Raw genomic sequence first — 27,402 nt, 5'->3', positions numbered from 1 at the left:
TTACATGCATAAACTAGAAAACAGAAGAGATGGATACATTTCTGGAAAGACACAACCCTCCTAGTTTAAATCAGGAAGAATTAGATACTAAAACAGACCAATAACAAGTAGCAAAATTGAAATGGTAATTTAAAAAAAAAGTCCAGAACCAGATGGATTCACAGCTGAATTCTAACAGACATTCAAAGAATAATTGATACTAATTCTGTTGACACTATTTCACAAGATCGGGAAAGAGGGAATCCTCCCTAAATCATTCTATGAAGCCAGTATCACCCTAATACTAAAACTAGGATATGACATAACCAACCAACCAACCAAACAAACAAACGAAAAACTACAGACCAATATCCCTCATGAACATAGATGCAAAAATCCTTAACAAAATTACTAGCTAACTGGATCCAACAACATATCCAAAAGATAATCCACCATGATCAAGTGGGTTTCATACCAGGGATGCAGGGATGGTTTAACATACACAACTCAATAAATTTGATACAACACATAAACATAATTAAAAACAAAAATCACATGATCATCTCAATAGATGCAGAGAAAGCATTTGACAAAATCCAGCTTCCCTTTATAATAAAAATTCTCAGCAAAATCATTATACAAGGGATATACTTCAATGTAATAAAAGCCATCTATGACAAACCCACAGCCAACATAATACTGAATGGGGAAAAGTTGAAAGCATTCCCTCTGAGAACTGGAATAAGACAAGGATGCCCATTCTCACCAGTTCTCTTCAACATAGTACTGGAAGTCCCACCCAGAGCAGTAAGACAAGAGAAAGAAATAAAGGGCATCCAAATTGGTAAAGAGGAAGTCAAACTGTCGCTGTTTGCTGATGATATGATTGTAAACCTAGAAAACTCTAAAGACTTCTCCAAAAAGCTCTTAGAACTGATAAAAGAATTCAACAAAAGTTTCCGGATACAAAATTAATGTACACAAACCAGTAGCTCTCCTATACACTAACAGGGACCAAGCTGAGAATCAAATCAAGAACTCAACCCCTTTTTTGATAGCTGAAAAGAAAAAAAAAAAGAAAAATTTAGGAATATACCTAACCAAGAGGGTGAAAGGCCTCTACAAGGAAAACTACAAAACAGTGCTGAAAGAAATCATAGACAACACAAACAAATGGGGAACACATCCCATGCTCATGGATGGGTAGAAACAATATTGTGAAAATGACCATACTGCCAAAAGCAATCTACAAATTCAATGCAATTCCCATCAAAATACTACCATCGTTCTTCACAGAACTAGAGAAAACAATTCTAAAATTCATATGGAACCAAAAAAGAGCCCACATAGCCAAAGCAAGACTAAGCAAAAAGAAGAAATCTGTCTGCTGCTGACTCTCATCAAACAAGGGAAATTTTGCTAGAGTTTGGGTGGGAAATCACTAGGCATTCACCTTACAGTCCTGATTGGGTCCTTCTTTTTGTTTCCTAATCTTAAAAAAATCTTTAAAGGGCACTTATTTGTTTTTTCTTCAACCAATAAAAAAGACTACATTGACATGGCTACATTTCCAGGACCCTCAGTTCTTCAGGGATAAACTAAATGGCTGGTCTCATCACTTATAAACATGTCTTGAACTTGACAGATTCTATTAAGTAATAGAATTTACTTTAAAAAAATCTTTTAATTGAATTTTTTTTCCACAAGATATTTGAAGTCTCCTCATATGTGCATGGGCCAACTGAAGTTTTTCTATAAGGCAGCTTACCTTTTCTCTTCCTACTATCTGGAGTACTGTTCTTCCACACAATTACATAAGGGTATTCCTTATCATCTTATCCAAAATAGCACTTATTCCTTATCACCTTAACTGAAATGCTGTGCTTTGACTTAAAAAAATAGCACTTGACATATTTGCTTATTGATTTACTGGCTTTCTCCCCCGTTATGCTATCAGCTCCATGCACTTTGTCTAGTTATCAGTAAGAGTAGTGGATAAAAATAAAGTGCTTACTGATTAAATTCATGCTTACTAAATTCATGAATGTCTTTCCATATGCCTTCCCTTAATGTTCCTGCTAAAATCACCCCCCTTACTGTGAAGTCATCTATAACAGCACTACAACAGTCATCCATTGCTATAGCACTCATTATCTGACACATTCATTTGGCACTAACTACATAACCCTCAAAAATTAGTTATAACCCATTTTAACCCAAGATATAAAATATTTTAAAATGGTGATGATGTTAATTACCCTTGGAACATCGCCCTATATATTTCATTGGCACATCAAATTCTGGCAACTGCTCTAGAACTATAATTGTATCTAGAGGAAGGATCTACTAATTATAGGTTTATTCAAGTCTTGTTGCATTTGACAATATGGAAAACATTCCTTTCTATTCTAGGATACTCCTCAATCCCTATGTTTGGAAGGGTCAATGTAAACTCACTATTAAATAGTATAGTCAAGTAAAATAGGAGATGATGTTTGGAACTGTTTGAAATTAACAAAAGCATTAGTTAGGGTTAAAAAATATCTCACACTCAAAAAGGAAAGAGATGCAAGGTCTGTCTAGGTAGACTGAGGACAAGGAGAGGCAACAAAGCTAAATGCTGATTTGACCAATTGCAAAGAATGCTTCAAAATGGAGCAAAGAAACTGCATTTTAGGAGAATCTTTAGGGGACTCCCAGCTTTTCAGAACAAAGCCATGTTTTTTGGTGACAGTGTGGGTGGAGATAGAAGGTATATAATGAAGGTAAAATGTACAGTTGACCCTTGAACAAAACAGGTTTGAACCACATGGGTCCATTTATACATGGATTTTCTTCTGCCTCTGCTAACCCGTCCTCTTCTTCTTCAGACTACTCAATGTGAAGACAAAGATGAAGACCTTTATGATGATGCACGTCCACTTAATGAATACTATATTTTCTTTTCCTTAAAATTTTCTTTCCTGTAGCTTAAAGATACAGTATATAACCTACAAAATATGTGTTGTTTATGTTATTGCTAAGGCTTCTGGTCAATAGTAGGCTATTAGTAAAATTTTTGTAGAGTCAAAAGTTATATGCAGATTTTTGACTGTGCAAAGGGTCAAGGCCTTGAACCTCCACATTCTTTAAGGGTCAACTCTAGAAAGTATAGAAGGTAAGGAATAATAGATTGGAATTTTACATTTATTTATTTGTTTACAGCAAGAGGATGGCATCCTTAGAATCTGGTTCATTTTATTGAAGTTCCTGTGAAATACTATTTTTTTAATGGTTTCAGAAATGCAATCTTACTAGGAAATAATAGGGAGATGGATTACACTTTAGAAAATAACTTCCCAAATGCAAGGTTCTATGAATATAGGTATTACCCTTTCATAGGTATCAAGGTACTGGCTTAATTTATAAATTAAATAAAAATATTTGGAACATAATTATTTCCATGTTGGGAAGCAACTGCAATTAAGCCTTTAGCAATTTTTATTGAAGGGAGTCTGTCACTTCTTTTGCTCTCTACTCCAACCCATACAGCAGGATTATGAAAGTTCTAGATTAAATTTTGCATGTATGTGGAATTGACAGCAATACACCAGATCTGTCATAGTGACTACAGCTCCCTGAAGCCTTCATTTTTTATTGCTTTGAGAAACAAATAAGGTATTTCCTTACTGAAGGATATAGTTCCCCACAAGAACAATGTGACCTCTCTACAGTCCTTTTGGTTAATTTCCCTATGTGACTCATTTAATTACTCATTCATTGTCTCTTATGTTTCATTTCTACGTAATGTGCACATCTACAGATAATTCAGAAAGTCCTAATCCATCCATCCGTTTATCTAAAAAATCAGAGAAGCTAGTATCTCCACTAGAGACTTGTCAAAATGTCTGTGGCACTGACAACAAAAATTAGTTTATTTCTAACACAGCTCATCAGTTGTAAATTGTGCATTTAAGAATTAATTTATTAAATCCAAGTGTTACTCAGCCAAACAAATATTGACATGATGTATCATCACAATATGCTCTCAATAACAGCTTTTACACTGCTAACAAGTTTTGCCAAAAAATGAGAGATTTATGCCAAAAACTGGCTCTCTGAATTTGTCTGCCAACCTTAGCCAGTGTTTTGCATCTAGTAACAAAATTACATCCTTTATGTAGCAAAGCAGATAATAGGGCCATACATCTACTTTTAAAATGTTCACCATTCTCTTTGTTGCTATAAATGTGTATATTTACTGAAAAGGAGTCTATAAGTGCAGTGTTTGTGTGGATTGCTGAATGTTAAACTTTGCAAGCAAAGTGAGATCACAGAAATATTAAATAGCAATCTATGAGGCTCATTCCAGATGTGCTCATTTTATTTTGAAAAAGTATTTCAATACAATTCTAGGCAAACTGATGATAAATATATGATACACATTGTGGACTTTATAATCATACAGACCTAGGAGTCAATCTCACCGTAACCTTAAACATATTAACTGAACTCTCAGCTTCCTGAACAGTAAAGTGAAGAAATTAACACTGGCATTTGTGAAGGGATTAAGGATTAAATGAGTCAATGTCTGTAAGGTGCCTCACACTGTGCCCAGCATATAAAAAAGGATTCGTTACACATCTTCATGTCCATGATTACTAGACCAGGTAATTTTGGTGTTTTTGAAATGTATAAATTTGGGAAAGTCCAAGAAATGGGAATGAATGGATGTTAATCATGTTTCATCTCCAGTATTTAACAATATGCAGCATATAGCTAATAATGTTTGTTTAAAAATAAGAGAATGTTTTACAATTAAAAAAAGTAGTTAATTTAAGTAAATTTCTGCTACAAGAAACAGTGGGGAACATGGGTATACCGGTTAACCAAATAATCTGGTGAAAAGCAGTTACTTTATGTATGAGACACAGTTCTAATTTTCAAAATATTCTTTTATGTAGTTTTTCAATTATAAAGTACTTTTTGTTTATGGGCAAAGCGATTTGGAAACCTAGTTTCAGTCATGGTCTTAGACTTTTATAAAATTTATATTTTAGAGACAAGTAATTCTGTATTTAGTAATTGCTAGAATGGAGGAATATACAAAATGTAAAATTGCTTAGACAGTTAATACCTACTGCTTTGGAGGAGGGAGGAAAGGCTCAATGGCTTTTGATCTTAAAGAACAAATCCTAGGTTTTCCAGGCAGACAAATGGGGTAAGTAAAGAAATGAAAGCATAAGAACATGGCACATCACAGATAACTAAACATTCTTTGTGGTTCAGTGTAGCTGGGGTGTAAATTAGGGAAGGAAACTGTAAGGAAGAGAGTAGTAGCAGCAGATGACTCTAACACAGACCAGTTCATGAAGGGCCTCATATGTCACAGACAGTGTAGATTTTTTATTCAGTAGGATTTTGATTAATGAAACAGCATAAAAAAACTCATTACAGCAAGTGTGAAAGAGGAAATGAAGAGACTAGAGGCTCTTAGTATAAACGAGAAGATGAGGGCTTTTGTTACAGTGGGGATGGCTGAGATATTCTGTTAACAACATCAAGAGAATTTTGTGATTGTCTTGATACATCAAGAAAGGAAAATTAGGAGTAACAGATTTGACGGTAAGAGAACCTTAGTCAATTTGAAGGATATGGTTAATAGGTTGGATAGATTGAACTTTTCAAGAGTATTTATTTCAATTAATGGTTTAATGGCCTAGTTTGAGTAATGATTTACCCATCACCAGCACTAACCAATAGAGGGCACTTCCAGAATTTCTGTATTAAAGAAGTTTATGGGCAGCAATCTAGTAGAAAAAGTAGGCTATTAGGAGACTAACCTTGCAGTTTCACTTGCAAAATACACTAAAATTAAAAAACACAATGTCTGATAGGCTAATGAATATGGCGGCATAGTCCCTACTCCCACTACTGGTTGGTTTATAATTAATATCCTAGAATTTTATCATATTTATACCATATATACACCACGTATTAAAAAAGTAAGGCCATTCATTATCATTACACACAGTCAGTACTCTGACATGGAATTTAAGCCTTACATATTTTCTTACTTTTAATCTGCGATTCAATACGCATCTAGTATATCACAGAAAATATATACTAAAAATTTCTCCGTATAATGTGCAGAGTTTGGGTCAAATCATGGGTTTAAATTTCAAATCTCAACTTAAGCCTCTTTCTTCTTCTATAAAAGGGGAAAATAACCTGGAATTGTTATAAAGAATGGGATAATAAAAATGAAATTATCCGTCAAAATATTTGACACACAGTAGATGTTCAACAGATTTCTTTAGGATGAATTACATATATAAATCATTATTTTTTGTGTGGTTTTATAAATGGCCTCAGGAACACTATCAGTTAACTTAGAATCACTCCATTAAAGTATAACAATGCTTCCAATTCACGAATACTTCAAGGTCCTCGCGTAAAAAACATGGTAGTTTTAATATCTTAATATTGGAGTAGAGGAATTAAATAGGATTGCATTTTCTTCCCACTAACGTTTCTTTTGAACAGCTAGTTCTAAGAAAAACTTATCTAAAGAATGTTTGACTTGAAAAACTTTTTTTTTTTTAATTTTTTTAGTATTTATTGATCATTCTTGGGTGTTTCTCGGGAGAGGGGGATTTGGCAGGGTCATAGGACAATAGTGGAGGGAAGGTCAGCAGATAAACACGTGAACAAAGGTCTCTGGTTTTCCTAGGCAGAGGGCCCTGCCACCTTTCGCAGTGTTTGTGTCCCTGGGTACTTGAGATTAGGGAGTGGTGATGACTCTTAAGGAGTATGCTGCTTCCAAGCATCTGTTTAACAAAGCACATCTTGCACCGCCCTTAATCCATTTAACCCTTAGTGGACACAGCACGTTTCAGAGAGCAGGGGGTTGGGGGTAAGGTTATAGATTAACAGCATCCCAAGGCAGAAGAATTTTTCTTAGTACAGAACAAAATGGAGTCTCCTATGTCTACTTCTTTCTACACATAGTAACAATCTGATCTCTCTTTCTTTTCCCCACATTTCCCCCTTTTCTATTTGACAAAACCGCCATCGTCATAATGGCCCGTTCTCAATGAGCTGTTGGGTACACCTCCCAGATGGGGTGGCGGCCGGGCAGAGGGGCTCCTCACTTCCCAGACTGGGTGGCCGGGCAGAGGCGCCCCCCACCTCCCAGACGGGGCGGCTGGCCGGGCGGGGGCTGCCCCCCACCTCCCGGAGAAAAACTTTAAAGGTTGTGCAGTGAGTGAGACTGTTAGCTAGCACCTTCACCTCAGGCTACTTACCAAGCATTGGAAAGTGCACTGTCCAAGATTCCAGAACATATTCTACTTACTTTGACCCCTCAGACCTCATTCTGTTCTTCTACAAAGTGAAAAGGTGGCCTTCTCATTAATTCTCAAACCACCTGCATGGCAGAAATCACCAGAACTCCTGTTTACAGAGGATCTTTATATATTATTACAGATGTAGTAAATCAGAATTCAAGGAGTGGTTTCCAAAAATCTGTATTTTTAATTTCCTAGGCGACTCTGTTATCACCCAGGTTTGGAACCTACCAACCTAGCCAGTTACAATAACCCCATTTTCTTCTCAACTTTTTTTTTTTCCGTCTGTAAAATGGACAGGCATTTGGAAGTACTGTTATGTATCACTGAATCACAGGAACAAATTCTGAGAAATGCTTCCTTAGGCAATTTTGTCACTATGTGAGCATCAGAATGTACTTGTACAAACCTAGATGATGTCACCTACTACAAACTTAGGCTATTTGATATGGCCTATTGCTCCTAGGCTACAAACCTGTAGAGCATGTTACTGTACCTAATACTGTAAACAACTGTAAAATGATGGTAAGTACTTGTGTATCTAAACATAGATAAAGCACAGTAAAAATATAGTAATATGGGACCACGGTCATATATGCAGTCTGTTGTTGGACGAAACATCACTATATGTCTGTGGCAGATGACTATAAACTAATTTCTCTGACTTATGGTCATTAATCATCTTTGCCCTTTTTTTCTTTACTACATGTATTATATACTGACTCAAAAGGTGTGCTGATTAAGAGCTCTAATAATAAGAACAGACAATATGGTTTACAATATAACAAAATGTATTGTCATTATATATTAATTATAAACCAATAACGCATGTAAACTGAATACAATACTTCAAATCATTCTGCACAAAGAAATTACAGATCACATTTATTTAATAACAAAATGTCTAGTTGTTTAATAAAATGTTTTTAGGAACTTACAATGTTCAAAACCAAAGAATAAAAATATTAAATATATCACTTTATGGCACAGGACAACATAAATTTATTTTTGTAACACAGCAGGCAAATTTTTGTGCTAGAAACAGAATAGAGAAAAATCTAAATTGAAGCAAAAAGTCAGGAAATGGGTGTTTATAAATTCCTGCTTAACTAAGACTCAACATTTATTGTAAGAAACGGGGCCTCTGAACATCAGATTTTGTTTATAAAAATAAAAACTTCCTCCCTGTCTCTGCTAAAAATACAAAAATTAGCTGGGCGTGGTGGTGCATGCCTGTAGTCCCAGCTACTCGTGAGGCTGAGGCAGGAGAAGCCTGGCGACAGAGTGAGAGTCTGCCTCAAAAAAAAAAAAAAAACAAAACAAATAAATAAAAATAAAAACTTCCTCAAACATCAGATTTTTTCACCTCAGCAACTACTTTTTCCTTTGATAATTCATAATCCTGCTGTTCATTTGTCACATTTATGAATATCTGGTAATTTCATAAACAACTACCAATGGCACACTTCAAATGCTGATTCTGTTGAATCTTCTTCTTTTTTTTCCCCCAATGAACTTAGGGCCTATGATAGAGAAGATACTGAAACATGCTAAGATAATAATTGGTCTTAGAAAGACTTTACAGCAAGTATTTAATGAAAGCCACTACATTTCCAGCTCTAAAAAGAGCCAGACACAATCCCTGCTTCCAGAGTTCACCATTCAGAATACAGGAGGTCAAGCACTGATTCTGAATCATTATGGGCTTTGATTTCGTCTTTCAAGATTTGCATAGATACTGATTTCTTCTGGAAGGGCAAATAAAATCTTCCCTTACACACATCATTCTTTGGATTCTCATAAGGGGTATTTTGAAGTCTGTATGTTGACAACGCCAGTAGATACTTTGTTTTCTCTAACTGCCGCCTTCTACTTAAGACTATGTCAAGTATTTTGTTTTCCCTTTCAGTTCTCCCCAACATACACCTTCTGCAGTTTTGTCTATCCAGTCCGCTTTTCTGTAACACTTTGCTACCCCCTTCTGTTCCCCTTCACTGTTTCCTCTGTTGCTTTCCTCCTTAATAGAAGCCTGGTGATCTGGGCTTCCCCATCTTTCCTTTCCTGGCTTCTTATTCACATGGGTGACTGATCTTAGCACTTCCTTAAAAGTTGGGTTTTCAATAAATATAACTCATCAGCACTTCTGATCTGTATTTCCTTGAGCTTTTTTTTGATCTTCAGATCTGTGCAATAATACTCTGTTCCTGAATGCTATTTAGAAATACTATCCTCAAAACACCAGTGGTTTCTTGAAGCTACTTGTTTTAAATGTTGTATCAAAAGAGATTGATAAAGGAATGTATAACTCAGCAAAGGATGCGTCTACTGTAAATTCCCACCATTAAAAGTACTGGATTCTACAGGTCCACCATTAAAAGCTGGTATGGGATACCAATTTATACACATAAGGGTTAGATTAAAATTTTAATTTTTTGGTTGATATTAAACTGAAATTTATATAACTGAGGTCTGAATCTTAAAAAAAGTAAATGATAAAAATTTAATATAGTTAACTGTTCACTGATATGTCTATTCACTTCATCATAACCTATATATTTAATTAAAAATCAAATTATGAGTCTGCAAATCAGATGCTATCAAGCAAATTGCCATCCAGGGTCCATAATTCTTTTTATATTTTTATCTCAGATGAATATATACGATTCAGTAAATTTTAATGTTCCAAATTGTTCTAAAAAAAAAAATTATCAAAAGCTTCCAGTTAACAGTTGGCTAATTCATTTGCCCCCAACGAACTACCTGTTTGTGTTGTGAGGTAGCATCAAAGACTATGATCTTCTGTGACAGTAGTAGCCTTAATTCATACGCATTCCCTCTTCATAGGAAGAGTATGGACAACAAAAAGGGACAGATGAGTCACCTTTCATTATTCATTGACTCCTGGTGTTTTCATAGTATGTTAAATGCCTGATTTCAATTTTACAACAACAAAAAATACCAATATTTATTCTGAAAGGCAATCGTATGTTCCAAGTAGCAGATATTAACAACTTCCAACACGATCTCTAGGAATAATCCGCAGTTCTGAACCATGTTTTAGAAAAACATTTCCTATACAAACAAACAAAACATAAAGTTAGATATCTAAAAATCAAGTTATCTTAATATTCTGACAATTATTAAATATAATAAATGATTTAGTAAACAGTAAAATGGGTACAAAAGCTCAAGCATCATAAGACCCCAATTCCAAGCTTTTTAAAAGTCTTGTTCCTATTCTCCTATCTTCACAATCCAACATACGCTTAAAATTTAAAATAACACCAGCCATGAAAACTCTGACGAATACTTTCATCAAGTAACTGTGAATAATTTAATCATGAATACTTCCTTCAATATACAATAATATATCTAAGGACAGGAAAAAAAATGTAAATTACTACAAGTGAAAAAATTTAGATACCCTGACATATTTGGGGTCAATTGCCTGATGAGATTTTCTTCATATCAAGGATATGCACATTCAATTTTTAAAGATAATAAAACAAGCAGTATGTTAGAGTTAGCAGTAATTCAAACTACTGTAAAATATTGAAAGTTTCTCGATTAAGAAAAAAAGAAACCTTTGTCTACTAAGTTTAAAGGCATCCATACAATAAAGTGCCTCACGATTTTCAATAAACCTTTTTAATAAAATTATATATTAACAACTACTGAAGTAACAAAAATTTGCAATTTTAAATCACTTCATTTTCTTTATGGCTGAATTTCAACCGCAAGGCCTATGAAAACAACATAATTTTGTTACAATAAAGAAATACTTTAGAATATAATTTAAAAATAACTACTGCTCTAGAATGAGGTTACATTAAAGCATGCCTAATTTTAAAACTTTAGATTATAAGCCTAAGAGATTACATTTTAAAAATATAAAACTAATTTTAAAAAAGTTTTAGACTTCTTTTTATAAAGTATGAGACTACTTTTACCCTGTCTCCTGGTCAGGACACCAATATATCACCTGTATAAATTTAACAGTTTGAAGATCTGAATGTAGACTCAGCCCCTTGAAATGTAAATGACTATATTTAAAAAAAATAATAGCACTTAATGAATGCTTTCTATAAATAATCCAAGCTATTAAGCACTTTACAGTCACTATCTCACAACTACCTTAAGAGGTAGGTCAAAAAATACTCCAATTAGAAAGCAATCTTATCTACAGACTTTTTGTTATATATAATAAATACTCTTAATGCTTAAGCCACTATTAGGTTTTCTGTTACTTGTAGCCAAAAACATCTACAATCAATATACACAATGAAACAACTTATTACTCAGACACACAGGTAAAGACTGGTATATAATCCCTAAAACACAGCTCCATTATGTTAAAATACTGTCAAGTGTAATTAGAATAGCTTAACTATTCAGTGTCAATTGACATATATAACCCCACCCACTCCTCCTCTATGAGTTTTCAAATACTCACCAGCAGTCTGTGCAGGATTTATTCCTATTCCATCTAGAAAATAAGTTGTAAAATCACATACATTATTTCTAAAGCTAAAATGGTTAAATAGTAGCAAGGAAAGAGATTTGCCAAAATAGTGCTGTTGTGTATATAGACATAAGCCAAACAATTTAAATCCAAGAACATGAGTGACAATCTTTCAGGTAAATTATCTGTTGAAATCTACTATTATTCTGCATTCATACACATTGCTGGGTTAGACAAAAACGTCTGTCAATGCAATGATCTTGGTAAGTTCTATGGAATATAGGTTATTAATTCTATTTTGCCATATAGAATTAAAAATAATGTTTGTCCTTTCTTCCAAAAAACTAAAAAGCCCCTTAGGTATGCCATGAATCATCTTCGTATTGTTCTAGGTCATAATATCTTAAGGCTGGGAGAGCTCACAAAGTCATTTAGTTCAACACGTTACTAAGTTATGACCTAAAACTTTCCAGGTAGTAAGCTAGCTTTTTTCCAACAGAGAAACACTTCAATGTGACAGAATGCAGAATATTTTAGAGTGAGAAATTCTACCTTATCTAAGTTACATCACGCACATTAAGCCCATCTCCTGTCCAAACTGCACCTGGGCAACGCATCAGCACTCATCAATACTGCATTGTATACTTGAAACACAGTTAAGCCCTCCCTGCAATCTTTACTCCTCATTTTATTATTTCACTATTTTCTCACAAGATTAATTCCATCATCATTGATTATCAGTGTTCCAAGATACTAAGATTTTTAATTATATACCTAAAACGGAATAAAATTATCATTATTGCAAGCCTACAAGAAACAATTTTCTATCAGGAAAGGTATAGCAAAGATACATTCCTGCTTAACTTTCTATATTCTAAAGCATTTACCAAACAACTTTACTTAATAAAAAAAAAAACTTGCTAAATAAAGTTATTTTCAGTTATAATCTGGCATGAACTGGTAAGGACAAAAGATATTATAAAGTGCTATACTATATCAAAAGCTATATACAAAGAAATGAAAGGAGCTAATTATTAACAATAACCCTGACTTAGTGTTTACCAGTAAGTATATCATTTATGTTGATATACATATACTTGGGGCTTTTTGTATTTAATTTTAATTAATTTGGTTCCTTTTACACCATTTCTATAAATTTGAGGTAATACATAATTTTATAGTGAATTCTTACCATTGGTAATAATTGCACTTGTTGCAGCAGGAACTTTAAACTAAATAGAAGGAAAAAAATATATATATATATATATACACACACACACACACACAAAACTATAAGATAATTAGCAAGAATGGGGTACAAATACCAATTCTATAATTCTAAAGTAGGATTAATCTTTTGGAATAAGTGAAACTATCAAGGAAAGTACAGCTGACCCTTGAATGACATATGCAGATTTTCTTCTGCCTCCGCTACTCCTGAGACAGCAAGACCAACCCTTCCTCTTCCTTCTCCTCAGTATACTCAACACAAGACAAGGATTAAGACCTTTCCCATGGTCCACTTCCACTTAATGAATAGTAAATATACTTTCTGTTATGATTTTCTTAATATTTTTTCTTTAACGTTATTGTAAGAATACAGTATATAATACACATAACAAAATACATATTAATCGCCTGTCTGTGTTATCAGTAAGGCTTCCAGTCAACAGTAGGCTATTAGTAAAGTTTTTGAGAAATAAAAAAGTTTTATGCAGATTTTCAACTGCACAGGGGGTTGGAACCCCTAACTCCCACGTTATTCAAGGGTCAACTGGACTATATCATATGCTTTATCTGTAAAAAAAACCCTGTATTATAAACAGTGCTTTTGATTGTATTTAGGACACCATTAATTATAAAAGTGTACCTTATTTTATGCATTACAAAAATGAAAAACCACTGTCAATTTATGCCCAGATCAATGTTTACTCTTTAGGACTTATCCATCAATTTTGTCATTTATAATTCTCTTGAATAGCAAAAAGTACATGCAAAATAAACTGATGAGATTATTCCTAAAATTTCTCCATAGAAATTGCAAGATCTGAACAGATGCTCTCTGTGTTTAATGGGAGGTGCCTACCGAAGATTTTCAGGTAACAACCAAGGCTTGTATTCCTTACATTCCTCTGTAATGATTTGCTGATTTAAAGCTCAAGGATTGCAATAGTCCAATTATGTCATTAGGAAATAATAATTAAGTGTAGATGATGTTACCTAGACAATTAAGTGAAAGCCATTTGGCCAACAGTGATAGCAAGCCTCCCCTGATCTATTTCAGAGATGTTTAAAAAGATGTGTTTTTTAAATCAATGAAATGTGGTATGGAATTTATTGGTAGCTAAAAGGTAGATTCCATCTCTTAAAGAGACCAGCAGTTGCCAAAGTGTGTTTATGTCTTCACGGTTTATGCATTTATCCAACAAATTTAAGCATGTTTGTGCTATGGACTAACTTTATAGATATTATAGTTGAGTTTTGTGATCAAGTTTGGAAAACACATTTAACTAGTGGTCTTCTCAAAAGCCTTTAATATACTCCTAACAGAAATGAAGTGTTTCTCATATTTTTTGACCAGTAATCCCTGTTCTTCATGAAGTTTTTTTTTTTTTTTTTGGTGGTACTAATTTGTGTGTGGTTCTAGTTGTCTGGGAAACACTACTCTAGGCATTTATAATCATTACATATACATAGTTGAGAAAAACTAAAAGCTTATTTTAAATTAGAAACTGAAGAATCAACTTTTAAAATAAGGCCTTAAACATACCTGAGAACAATTACTTGTTATAGTATTATGTACAAATTAATAATAAACACATTTTAATCTCAATGTGGTACACTCTTAATTGTGTCCTTTTAAAGATTTTAAAATTTTTAAAGAATTTCAAAGTGTACTTAAGTAAACTTAAAAATGCATCACAAATATTTTGCACAGGCTGTAATCTCAATAAGAATTTGATCAAACACTCAAATGAACTATATAGGCCTCTCAGATTTCCAAAGCTAGAGTACTACAAAGTTTTTAGTTACCCTACTGATTGAGTCTTTTACATCATGCCCATTTTAAGATAATCTATGTATTTTCTCAGTCACATCCATGTAGTAGCAACCTATAACTTTAAAAACCAAAAGCAATTGCTGACACAGTTTTCCCTTTAGGCAGAATGTGGAAGAAATGGTTAAACCATGAGGAGGCATCACTGGTGATGTAAAATGCAGAATCTATTCCTTTTTGTCCTACAGTACTGACAGGTTTTCTACTGAATGCAAAGTATTCTTTTATGGTCTTCTGTTTTCATTTATTTTCCTCCTCCGATCCCCCATAATTCTTATAATTTAGGGCTCTTTGCAGGTTTCAACAATTCATTACTTACCCCAGTCATGTGCTGGGAAATTTTATTATTGCTTACTAAGGCAATTTTACCAGGGATTTAAATCCAGACTCTTGCTTTCTTGAGTCAACTTTTGTTCTCACTGAATGATTCTACAATGTTATCTTGTGAAAGCCCCTCTCACAACGATCTGAAAGTCATATCCTTTCTAAATATGTAACACCTATGATTCATAATAGTGATCCTTTTCCACTTAATGAATAGTAAATATACTTTCTCTTATGGTTTTCTTAATATTTTCTTTTCTGTAGCTTACTCTACTGTAAGCTTTACTTATAAACTACCTTAATCAATATATATGGTTGTGTGGTGTTTCTTATTCACTACTGTATGTTAAGATTTTCTTCTACTTTAATTAGAAAACCAAGATCACAAAAAATGCCTTTGCATTATAAAGGACACACAATGAGTAACTAAAAAATATAACAAATATTAAATAAAGCTTATATAGATCTACTTCTTAAATCTGGAATTTGTGGATTCTGTTATGCCCCAGACTAGAATATTTCTTGCAAGTAATCTGTGCAGCAAAAAGTAATGACAATGCTATACTCAGATTTGTGTCCCATCTCATTTTACTTATTCTTTCCGCATGAAGAATCTATCAGACACAAAACAAATGCTACTAGTTGGCAGTTTAATTCTGAATGAGTGACAAATAATGTTAGTGATTCCTGACAATACAAGGAGCTTTGAGCACTGATGGATTGGCTGACTTGCCATAAATCAGTGAAGTACAGGGCAGGATTGTGTGTTAAGCTATTTTTTATTAATGTAGTTATGAAAATTATTTTTCTGTGACTATAAACTTTTCAAAAGATTCTGAACCAAAACGTTTTGATTTGGGTTACAACGTACCTGTTTAGCACTTTTAACTTCAACAGAAAATTTCAGGAAATAATGTTTTTACTCAAAATCACTTGATCACAGAGGAAGGACAGGTATTAACTACTTCCATTTTGCAGAATAAAAAAGAGGGATTTGCATCATGTCACATAGCTAACTAATGACGCACCTACAACAGGAACCCTAAGTCTCCGAAGTCACATTTGGGTGCCATTTCTACCAGATCAAGCTACTTTTTCAAGTGTCATGTCCAAAAAGTTGCATTATAGATATTTCTAATAATTTTGGATGAAAAAAATTGTTTCTTATGAAACAGAAAATTCAAACATGTTTTACAAAACTAGAAACTTTTCAAAACAACAAATTTTACTGACAGTCCACGTGCTCATATAGAAAATTTGAAAACTGTGATAAAGATTTTATGAAATTGCAATTTTGGAATCAAGACTAGTAAAATATGAGTATATAGAATATAATGTGATACAATGTTGCATTTTAAAAAACATTTAAAAATCAGCACCTTTTCAGTTTTCATAAAAATGCTCATAAAAATTCATTAAATTCTTCTAATTTTCAATGGTTGCATTAATCAGATATGTCAGTTTGTTTAACTCATGCTTCTTATATCTGAAAGTAAGTCTTAACTATCATCCTACTTTTTGATAACATAAACCTAGTAATGAAGCCACATGGAAATGATGGGTCAAAGTGCATGCAACTCTTAAAGACATTTGAAGCATATTGGCAAACCGCATTCCATAAAGGTTGTTCCAACTTCTGTACTTACTTCTTCTGCTGCAAACTTTAAGACTGCTGTGAAAGGTGTACTTTCAGGAACACTGAGTCTGCAAGAAGAATTTTAAAACAGTTTCTTTTAAAGTCACCATTTTCTAAAAAAGCCCCTTTGTTCCTTATTTCCACTACTGTAGCCAATCTGGACAAAGCTGTCTTTTCAGTTTCAAAGTTAGTGATTTTGATTGCATACTATATTCTTTAACTCAAAATAATAATAATAACAACCCAAACAGCAAATAGCCTTAGAGCTGGGATGGTGCCCGAGCTCCACTTGAGAATTAACCTTTACAGGTGTAGATTTATATATTTCTAATACTTTCATACATGTAAGTCTAGCATATGAACTGCTGTTTGTTTCTAGAGATGGATTTCAAAAAGGTGAAGCTCTCCTTGGTCTTCAGTCCACTTTACCTCCCATCTAAATATCTATGCACTTGACCCAGTAATGTTATCATTTTCATTATAAGTAGAAGGCTACCTGGGAAGCATCACTGGATCATAAAGCTTTTGATGAACCTTCTGTGTACTCTTAATAATCATGTTCAAAATTAGTAGACCAAATTAATGAAAATGCATGAAGTTCATTATGTCAAAATGCCAACAATGAAGTGATTTTTCTACCATCATTCAAAGTGGGCTAAGTAAAATGTGAAATAACATTTTGGAGAGGGATGAGTGATTTTGTTAACTGACTCATATAACGGCAAGTATTTTAAAGATCATGAATAAATAGATTTTTTTTTTTCTTAATGACTTAGTCCCAGGGTCAATCTGTATGAACTTTCCAATAAAAAAAATCAAAACAGAAATTTCCTTTATACCTTAAGAAAACACTTAAAGACACAGTAAGAGGTTTTTAAAACTTCTTTTAAAAAATAAGATTCCTAAGGTAACATAAATTACAATGAGTGAAAACAGAAAACAATCTTTCAAAGCAGAGGAGACTGACAAGCTAACATTTCTCACTGAAACTTCTCTATTTGTCCACCATATTATTGTATTGTTCTTAAGTGTCTCAATACCAGCTACCATTATTCTCATGTATATGCCCAGGCTCCTCACTCAGTCTACAGATCTCTGACTATAAGAATCATTATAACAGGAACAGCATATGGTACCAGTTTTCAGTAATAGAAATGTGAATAGATTTCTTGGCTGCTCTCATTCCACAACTCCAAAATACTATTAAAGGATGAAAATGGGTATCATTTTTACCCTTTCTTTACTAATGTTTTTGGGGGGGTGGAAAAAATTAAAAACATATAAAGGATAGCCATTTGTTTAAAAACTAACGAACTGGCAATGTCATAGTTTACAAACTAGGCAACAGTATTTTACAAAGTATTTTTGCAGTATATATGTAGTTAAGAATCTGAGATTCATTTTCCTAAAACTCTGCATCAATTGGAGAACTTCTAAACCCTTGGAGTTCAATTCACTTTTAAATCGGAGACTTGGAAATGTCCTTACAATATACCTAGATGTCATACTGATGCTCATTAAAGTAAGTTTCTATCTCTATATTAAGTTGGTGAGTGTCCACAGACAAGCCAATAAAAACAAATCAAAAATGAAAACATCTTTTAATGCAAGTTCTAACTGGCAGAAAATTAGAGAAAATGAGTTACAGTGACTCCACAGATCTTATCTAAAGTTGTATTTGCCAGTCATTTCATAAAATCGGTACTTAAATTATCCTAGTGTTTTGAATAAATTTACATTAATGAGAATTTTTGAAGTAAATTACTGGCATCATTTGTTTTTTAAATAAATATATAAACAAAATAATAACATAAATTGGTAAGAATTATTATAAAGACTAAGTCCACAGGTAACTCAAGAAGGGCGAGATTAACTCTGTGGACAATTAGAAAAATCTTTGGCCAGAAGGGGTGGCTCACGCCTATAATCCCAGAACTTTGGGAGGCCGAGGTGGGCAGATCACGAGGTCAGGAGATGGAAACCATCCTGGCTAACACAGTGACACCCCGTCTCTACTAAAAATACAAAAAATTAGCCGGGCGTGGTGGCACGCACCTGTGGTCCCAGCTATTTGGGAGGCTGAGGAAGGAGAAGAACTGGGAAGGCGGGCGTTGCAGTGAGCCAAGATCGCGCCACTGCACTCCAACCTGGGCAACAGAGCGAGACTTTGTTTCACAAAAAAAAAAAAAAAGAAAGAAAGAAAGAAAAAAAAACAAACTTCATAGAGGTGAGATTTTTATTATTATAAAATATGTTGTGATCATGAGACTGCATTCTAAGCACAGAAAATAACATGTGTAAAGGAAGCAAAGATTAAAAGGGCAAGCTTGTCAAGTACCCAAGTACTAGTTACCATGTACTTTGAAAAGAAAATATAGCACAGATACCCTTGTACACACATTTACACGTTATGTGAATTTTCCACACACACATCCTTATACACATACACACACAACTACACACGCACACATACATACTAAACAACAGTTGTACCTACTAAATTCATTCAGTCACCACATATTAACTGAACTGGTACAATGTTCCAGGCTCTTAATGTTATTGTCCTACTTTATCATTTTCTTCCTTCCTTCTCACGGTCTCTTTCGAGTACATTTGCATATTGATGAGAATAATCCAGTATAAAGGGAAAAACCAATCATGAGGAGAGAGGGGGCACTGGACTCCATCTACTTTAATCTTGACAAGACTGAAATAGATGGGAACTATAGCTCAAGTGGTTTTTCATAGGAGTGAAGTCATTTTTTCCATTCTAACAGGATGGGAAATTAACGGATTTATCCATGTAGTGGTAGGTTTACATTGGTGTAAAGATGATAGAATTTCCCTCTGATGGCTTGATAGCAAGGGAGACAGCAGCTGTGGAAAGTTTGAAATTTTTAAACAATCTTTTCTGAGAATAAGGAGGAAAATGAGCAAACTTGAAGAATGTATTAAGTACTAGGTACTATTAATTGTAGTCATGAATTTAACGTAAACCCTCCAGTCTGTTATTTTCTCCAGGGGCAGTCAGCTATGTACAGATAATACAAACAGCTGGTTTCAGAGTTGGTGTTTCACTAACCAAAATATGCTGAGAGGAGAGACAGGGCCACCAGAGTTGAGGGTGTTTGCATGAGAATGATTTAAAGGTGGACCAATGGACTCTTAACTATATAAGGAGTAAGGTAAGGAATAGAAGTGGGGACAGCTACAGATAAAAAATCACTGTGATTAACGGATTAAATGAAACGTTGTAGATGAGAAATTATAGTAAATCAGGTAGGAGAGAATGTATTTATCCATAAGAGTGCCTGTAAACGACATCTCAGAGATGGAGCAATTATTGGAATCTTAAGGTTCTAGGCTGCAACCATGAACACCTGAGATAAAGTGTAACAAGGATATTTTGGAGATGAAAAGATCAAGGGAGGAAAAGGCTGAGAGGTTGTATGGATCATGGATTGGTAAATCATTGAAATTTATCAGTCAGCTAGGTAGGCCAAGGTACTAATTAATTATGCAAAAAATTCTATTGTAATCCTGTTCTTTGCTACATTTCATGCTACTTCCAACTGCAATAACCTCAAGAGTGTTTACTTAAAATCTATCACTCAACTGCGAAGGATAAGTAAAGGCCCCACATGGATAAACTATCCCCTATCTGCATTTCCCATTCCTACTAAATACTCTATTAAATTCCAGCATAGGAAGGGTGTGATCTGAGTCTCATTACTTTGTGATGCCCGATTGCTGAGTTACTCATACACAATGAAACTCAGAAGCCGCGGAATAACAAATGTTCAAGTAATTTCAAAGTCTTGACTATCAAGATGGAATGTCTTCCTTAACTTCCTCAACCAGCTGGCCAAAGCGCTGAAACGCTTTTCTAATATCCAGCAGATGGGGACTATTTAAGAATCCCAGCAAATTACCAGAACCTGGTCCACCTGTCCTCCCGCGCCACCTGCCCACCAAATGAATTCCGAGGGGAGGTCACTAATCAGAAACACACCCACACCCTCGTGACGGGGCCAAGCTGCCAAGCTGACACTTAGCGAGCAAGTACGGACCTCTCCTCGCAGGCTCCGGTGGGAAAGGCTCCTGGAAGGGCGCGAGCCAGCAAAGTAGATGAAGTGAAGAGATGAAGACTGCGTGGGGTAGTTCTTGGAAAGGCTCGGATCATCCCCAACCCAGCCCCGTCTTGTCCGGCCCCAAAAGGCCCATCTCGGCCGAGCTACTCACACTTTGTACGGCAGCCGTGGGTCCGACGTCAGCGTGATCTTAAAGGAAACCTTCGACCTGAGGAAAAGAGCGAGAGAGAGTCAGGGTCGGGCAGCTGGACCGGGAATTAAGGCAGTCGGTAAGCAAACACTTACATGGTGGTGCCGGAATGAATCTAGAACACACGACAACTCCGCAGGGGTAGCCCGACTTCCTCTAGTGTGCTGGGGACCACCCCGCTCCACTCACGTCCACGTCTCCCTCTGCAAACTGGGGACCTCCGAAGTTGTTGCTATCCAACGCACTGCCTGAAAATTGGCCCTAAGAGCTCATGCTAGGTGGCGCTTTTAAATTACAAATATCTTGTGCTTTTGCGTTTATATATCTAAAAAAAAAGTACGGATTATATTTTATAAGATATCTTTCTAACTTTGGTAATTTGCTACCATATTTTTAGTCAGGCAGAATAAGCGTGGGCATAGAGTGTAGGACCCTAGGTTCCAGTTGGCAGGTTGGGGCGGAAGTAAGGTTACGGGGTAGTCGGATGAGCGAGATGGACTTGGGGCGAAGCTCGGGGCGAGGCCGGGGGCGGGGCTGGGGCGGACGCGCTCTAAAGTTGCTAAGGCAACCTGAGCGCGGAAAAGCTTAATTGGTGCTCCAGAAGCAGGAATTGCAACACTGCTTTATCATTAGTTTTCTTCTGTCTTTCCAGCAAACCAATCCTGTTATATCCTTTACATTTCTCACAGTTTCTCCTTCACGCTTTACTTTCCGATACTGATTTATAACTATTGAATTTCGGTTAAGTAAGACAGCTATCAAGTACGAATTATCTATGCCAAGACTCCCGCTGGGGTTGGTGAGAAAAAATGAGGTTTCTACGTTTGGGGAACGTGGCGTCTAGTTGGGAAGACACATCTATGAACAGGAGATTTCAGTAATTTGTTATATGGTCTAATTAAACCAGTGCGCTAAGTTGCTAATCATTGACCACATTTATTCAATTTAACAACCAACTTTGAACCCTTTCTATTTGCCCGGCGCTAAGCTAAACTCTGGGGAATCCAAGATGAGTAAGGCAGGTAGGCGTCAACTCTCTAGGATCTAACATCCTGTGTAGTGATGACGGAAGAAAATTGTCCTCTAAACTTTATTACAGATCTAAACCTCTGTGTTTGGAAAATATGCGTCTGTCTCACAATGACTGAAATGCCCTTTTAAAACAGCATGAATAGACAAAGGAGGAAGCAGGTAGGCATTAAAATAATGGGGCAATCTAGTTGATCTTTAGAATATGCATCAGATTCTTAAGGAGAGATACTTAAGAGAGGAACCAGGAAGGAACTGTAGTAGGGATAATGGAGATCAAATTCATCTTTACAATAATTTTGCAGCCAACTGATCTTCTATGGTGACATTTCCCAGTGGAGAGAGTTCTGGTTCTGAGTGTAGGCAAGTAAGACTCCAATATTCTCATGACAGCCATCCTCACTTTTTAAAATAATGGTCTTACCATATATGTAGATGAAGCCAAATATTGATTGACAGATAAAGGGATCAACAGTTACAGCCTTAATAGCTGAAAGTATTCTATTAGTGGGTGTGACTAAAACTTGTGAGAATAGTAATAAGGATAAAACTGTGATTGTGTCTACCTATTGTCAGCTAGCCAAATAATAATGAAAGAGATGAGTGTACATATTTACAGTCTATAAGACTACATATTATACATTTTGAAACAAAATTTGCATCCTGCTATTTATAGTTTGGTTTCTGCTCATGAATCAAAACGTGGCAAAATCCTAAAGAGAAAAATGGATATTAATCAGAGAGCTTTTACTGTATGTATAAAAAGTGGTGAAAACAGAATTCAGTCCCAGACAGTGTGACTTTAGTACTCAGATTCTGCTGCTTCAGAAAATACATTTGTATATCAAAATAACATCTCTTGAGATATTAAATAGCAGCTGTTTCTAAATATTTAGAATTCTTTTTCACCTCAATCCCCAACTCTGCTTCTCATGTTTGTCTCCTCAGAGTCACAGCATGATTTCTGCAGCCTCCTGAGTTTTATTTTGCTTAGGACAAGAAAGAAATTATAAATGGATTTATTTATAATCAATTTTTTAACTTTGTGAAGGGATTTGCAATTGGAAAATTTTATAGCAAAACAAGGACCTTCTCTTTTACTGAAAAGTTAAAATGTTAAAGTACATTTAATGGCTGTAATCAGAAGCAAACTCTGGAGCAAATTTTTGGAGATAATTGGCAGTGGAACATTTTAAGACAACAAATAGCATAAATGGCCTAATGTGTTTTGGAAAAGATCCAATTAGTATCATGTAGAGGCAGAAATGATTGTAGAAGTGCACAGTGTGACCATGTTAGACCTCATTAAATGTCAATGAAGCATACCAATATTCTATTTGCAAATGCATATAAATTTCCCATTATTAGAAGAAAGCCAGAAGGAAATTAAATTTACATAAGGACTAAAAAGATTTGCTTCCATAGTCATAGAAATTCTTCTGACTAGTTATTTTTATAGCCAACTTTATTTTTTATATTCCTCCGGATGCCAAAAAAAATTCTTTCATTTTCACCATAATTTGATTGTATTTACGATTATGACTAGAACCATCTGATAGTCAAATTATGTAATCTTGAAACATCTGCACCTGAATAAATCTTAAGGTGTTCTATTCCAAATACTTTATATTACAGGGAACAAATTATAGACTGATCAATTAATAATTGACTGATATTTTAATAGTACTTTAATCTGTTCATTTTTTTCTATTGCCTTTTCTCCCCTCAGAATCCACTAAAAGGCATTGATATCATTGAAGCAATGATAATAATGACTCAAAATTCATTAAGATTTATTTTTGGCTGGTATTAACCACTTTGTACAAATCAATGACAAAATATAGACTTTAAACTTTGATGCCTTGGCTATAAGTCATAATTTAGTGACAAGAAGCCTTATACAAAGAGGAGAGAGTGGATTTGGTTACAGAAGTACTTGGGAATATGTAAATGCTGTGTTATTTTTCAAGGTAAGGACTAGAAGGTTAGAGAATATTTACATTCCTTTGAGTCAAAAAGAACAATGAAACCCAGGTGAGATCAGAGCCTAGCAAGTCCAGGCAAGCCCTTACAGAAGACTATAGCTCTAAATGTGCTACATTTGATTGTTACAGTTACATATTTTTCCCAAATATTTCCTAAAATTCAGTGAGAAAAAGAAATGACTTTTCTACGAAGCTCATTGACTACAATGTTTCTAAATTTGAGGCTTAATCACAAAACGTGGAATATTTTAACCACAGAATTTGTAAAATATCTTTATTACAAAATGGCATTTTGAACTGTGAAAAACAGGAATTTAACAGTCTGGTATAATTAAATTTTCTCTCTAAATATTGTGCGAATTCTTCATTTAATGGAAACATTACTTTTAGAAAAACTGAAGTAGCCTCTGACAAATCCATTTCAACCATGAGTTTTTTTTTCCCGCATTTACATATTTTTATCCTTCCACCAGCTAAATGAGGTAAATATTAATGTTCTATTTTTACTTTTTTCTATTAACTTAAGGTTTTCTTATTCAAGTTGAGATTTTTAGATCTATTTGTAGTTTCTCCCCACATGACTCTTCTTGCAGTTTTATGTAGAATACAGGCTTCAGAGGACTGTGACGTCTGGTCCTTTGTCATCATCTCTCCATATTCTCAGTGATATTTGTATCCACTCCAAACATCTGAGACACATGACATCTCATTTTTGTCTGGTGATATCACTCCTTTTTGTGTGCTGGCAAGACGACTTTAGGACTGTTTGTTGTCTCTAAGGGATGTAAGAAAAGTGCCCTCTTGTACCACCCTGTGGCTACAGGGAACCCAGAAGAGCTCAGATATCTTTGACTAAAGATAACATGCTTTTCTCCCTAGAATGAAGGGAACCTTGTTGTCTTCCTGGGCTTCAATGGGAGCAGGAACTGGGCATCTTTTCTCTGATTCTGAAATTCCCTAGAGATTGTTTCCCTAGGGATGAAGGAATAGGGCCATCTTTCAGGGAGACCTTACAATGTTTATCATTTTCTTCTCCTCCTTTCTCCAGCCCAGAGTATTTTTTTTATAGACTTTATTTTTTAGAGCAGTTTTAGGTTCACCGCAAAATTGAGCAGATAAAGATACTTCCTATCCCTACATATTCATAGCCTCTCACATTTTCAACATCCTTCAGCAGAGTGGTACGTTTATTACGGATGATGAGCCCACATTGACACATCATTATCACCCAGAGCCCATAGTTCACATTAGGGTTAACTCTTGGTGTTGTACATTCTATGGGTTTAGACAAATATACATTGACATGTATCTACCATTATAGTATCATACAGAATAGTCCACTGCCCTGAAAGTTCTGTGCTCCACCTATTCACCCTCCCTCCTGCTTAGCCCCTGACAACCACTGATTTTTTTACTGTCTCTGTAGTTATGCCTTTTCCAGAATGTTGTAGAATCATACAGTATGTAGTCTTTTCAGATTGGCGTCTTTCACTCAGTAATATGCATTTAGGTGCCTGCATGTTTTTTCATGGCTTGATCACTTATTTATTTTAAGTGCTGAATAATAGTCAATTGTCTAGATGAACCACAGTTTATTGACCCATTTACCCACTAAGGGACATCTTTGCTGCTTCCAAGTTTGGGCAATTATGAATATAACTACCACAGGGAAGTTAGTCTATCTTTATTGGTGAGATGGGCTCAGGGATATTCCCATGCTTTCTCTAAGGTATAATTTAAAACTATATGCAGTCAGGTTTTTTCCATTAGTTTTTGCTGTATTCTTCACTGGTATAGGAAGAATAAAACATTTGTGATTTGTAAGTGAACCTTGGCAAAACTTTGGCAAAAATAGTTCTCACTTCAGAAGTGTCCTGTAATTAATCCCCTGAAGAATGGCAACTTGTGCATTGAGGACATGTGATACTTTGGGGATGAGGATGGTAGTGGAAGTTCTCATTTCTGTCTAAAGTTCTTGGAGTCTTAATTTATGGATTTATTTTCCCATCTACCTATGGAAGAGTTATTTTATAAGTAAAACATTTTGTAGCAGACATTAAATTGTCTGCTACAGAAGTAAATGGCATATAAATACACATAGTCTGTGAAAGCTTCTCTCTCTTAAAGTTCTATTCTTAATAAAGTCAAATAATGATTAAGGATGTTTAAGATATAGAATTACACTGACATAAGAAAATAAAAATGGCAGTTAAAATAATTAAAAAAAACAAAAAAATGCAAATGTGAATAAACATGTTATTTAGAAAAGAAACCAGTTTATTTTAAAAATAAAATAAATTATGCTTATAAAAATAAGATGAAAAGAACGGTGACATAATTGATATAAATATAGAGTTAAAAAATAGAGGAATGGAAAATATACTTCAAACTGAAGCATGTTGCCTCCAAATGATAATGTAAAATGGTTACTGACTAAAAAAAAGTCATTTCTACACTTACTGAAAAATTTTCACTTAAATTTTTTGCAAACTGAACTTAGTAGTCACATCAGGGTAAAGCATGTAATTTAAAGAGAATAACATTATCTTCTTAGCTTCTTATTTTACTGTTCTGTAATATTCTATTTTGTGAATTCTTGTACGAGATTTGTATCTAAATAATATTTTACTTTTTTTTTTTTAGTTTCCCTAATGGAATTATGCAATGCTCATTTTCCCTATAATGTTTTTTATTGTTATTTTTTGAGGCAGCATCTATATCCCTACAATGTTTAATTTTGTATGTTTTGCCCTAGGAATTAACAAGGTCATCTAGTAGTCATTGTTCTTTGAGGCATTTAGGAAGTATTAAAGCCAATGTGACAATGAATTATTTTAAAATTGCATCATAACTTGCCATATTATGAATTGGGATATATTCTAGATTACCATTTAAATGTTAATATTATTTTCAACTTAATACTGCTGTTCTTAGATATACAAAACATTTTTTATATTTCTTCATCATGACCAACCACAGTAGAAATAGCCATGATAACATGGCTGTTGGTTGTCTCTAAGGGATGTAAGAAATTTATATAGCATTTTGTTCTTTTTGAAGTGCTATTACATTCACTAACTTACTTTTTTTCCTACGATAAAATACAAAGCATTCAGGATGGGTACTGTTATTTCTTTTAAAAATCAGAAAATGAGCAAAAGGGGATTATGTTTTGTAGGCCTAAGGTTTGACATATGGTTTGTGAGAGGATAATGAAGAAACACAGTTGCTGATGATTCTTTACAAAACTTACCTAATTTGACTGCATATGAGCTTATTTTTACTAGTATTTTTTTACAATACAAATAGTTGAATTTATA

At 34.5% G+C, this 27,402-nt stretch overlaps 1 protein-coding gene and 1 long non-coding RNA gene across 5 annotated transcripts in view; one reads left to right on the top strand and one right to left on the bottom strand.

The window, feature by feature from the left end:
- Window positions 1-8,080: 8,080 nt before the first annotated feature.
- UFM1 (ubiquitin fold modifier 1) lies at window positions 8,081-26,288 on the bottom strand. 2 transcript variants are annotated; one of them, XM_003806916.5, is made up of 6 exons: window positions 21,164-26,288; window positions 21,030-21,086; window positions 16,798-16,855; window positions 12,962-13,001; window positions 11,761-11,793; window positions 8,081-10,379 (listed from the first exon to the last, which is right to left on the bottom strand). In XM_003806916.5, coding segments are annotated over exons 1-6 (258 nt in total). In that variant the 5' UTR covers window positions 21,166-26,288; the 3' UTR covers window positions 8,081-10,311. The 2 variants fall into 2 exon arrangements, with proteins under 2 accessions (XP_003806964.1, XP_008957139.1); XM_008958891.4 differs by lacking the exons at window positions 21,030-21,086; window positions 21,164-26,288 and adding an exon at window positions 20,858-20,991.
- Window positions 20,810-27,402, top strand: part of LOC134728831 (uncharacterized) — a 305,274-nt gene continuing 298,681 nt past the window's right edge. For all 3 annotated transcript variants that reach the window (XR_010109668.1, XR_010109666.1, XR_010109667.1), the window contains exon 1: window positions 20,810-21,147. This is a non-coding gene — a long non-coding RNA (uncharacterized LOC134728831). The remainder of the gene's footprint in view (window positions 21,148-27,402) is intronic.

This window comes from Pan paniscus, chromosome 14 (genome assembly GCF_029289425.2).
Source record: "Pan paniscus chromosome 14, NHGRI_mPanPan1-v2.0_pri, whole genome shotgun sequence".
NCBI lineage: Eukaryota > Metazoa > Chordata > Mammalia > Primates > Hominidae > Pan > Pan paniscus.
Note: the sequence above shows the minus strand (reverse complement) of the source record. Positions and strands in the feature narration are given on the sequence as shown.

Coding starts and splice junctions, on each gene's coding strand:
- UFM1 (XM_008958891.4), bottom strand. CDS start 20,970: ATGATCCGAGCCTTTCCAAGAACTACCCCACGCAGTCTTCATCTCTTC. Junction 13,002..16,797: donor TAAAGTTTGCAGCAGAAGAA/GTAAGTACAGAA, acceptor CCTTCTATTTAG/TTTAAAGTTCCTGCTGCAAC. Junction 10,380..11,760: donor AAATCCTGCACAGACTGCTG/GTGAGTATTTGA, acceptor TTGTTTGTATAG/GAAATGTTTTTCTAAAACAT.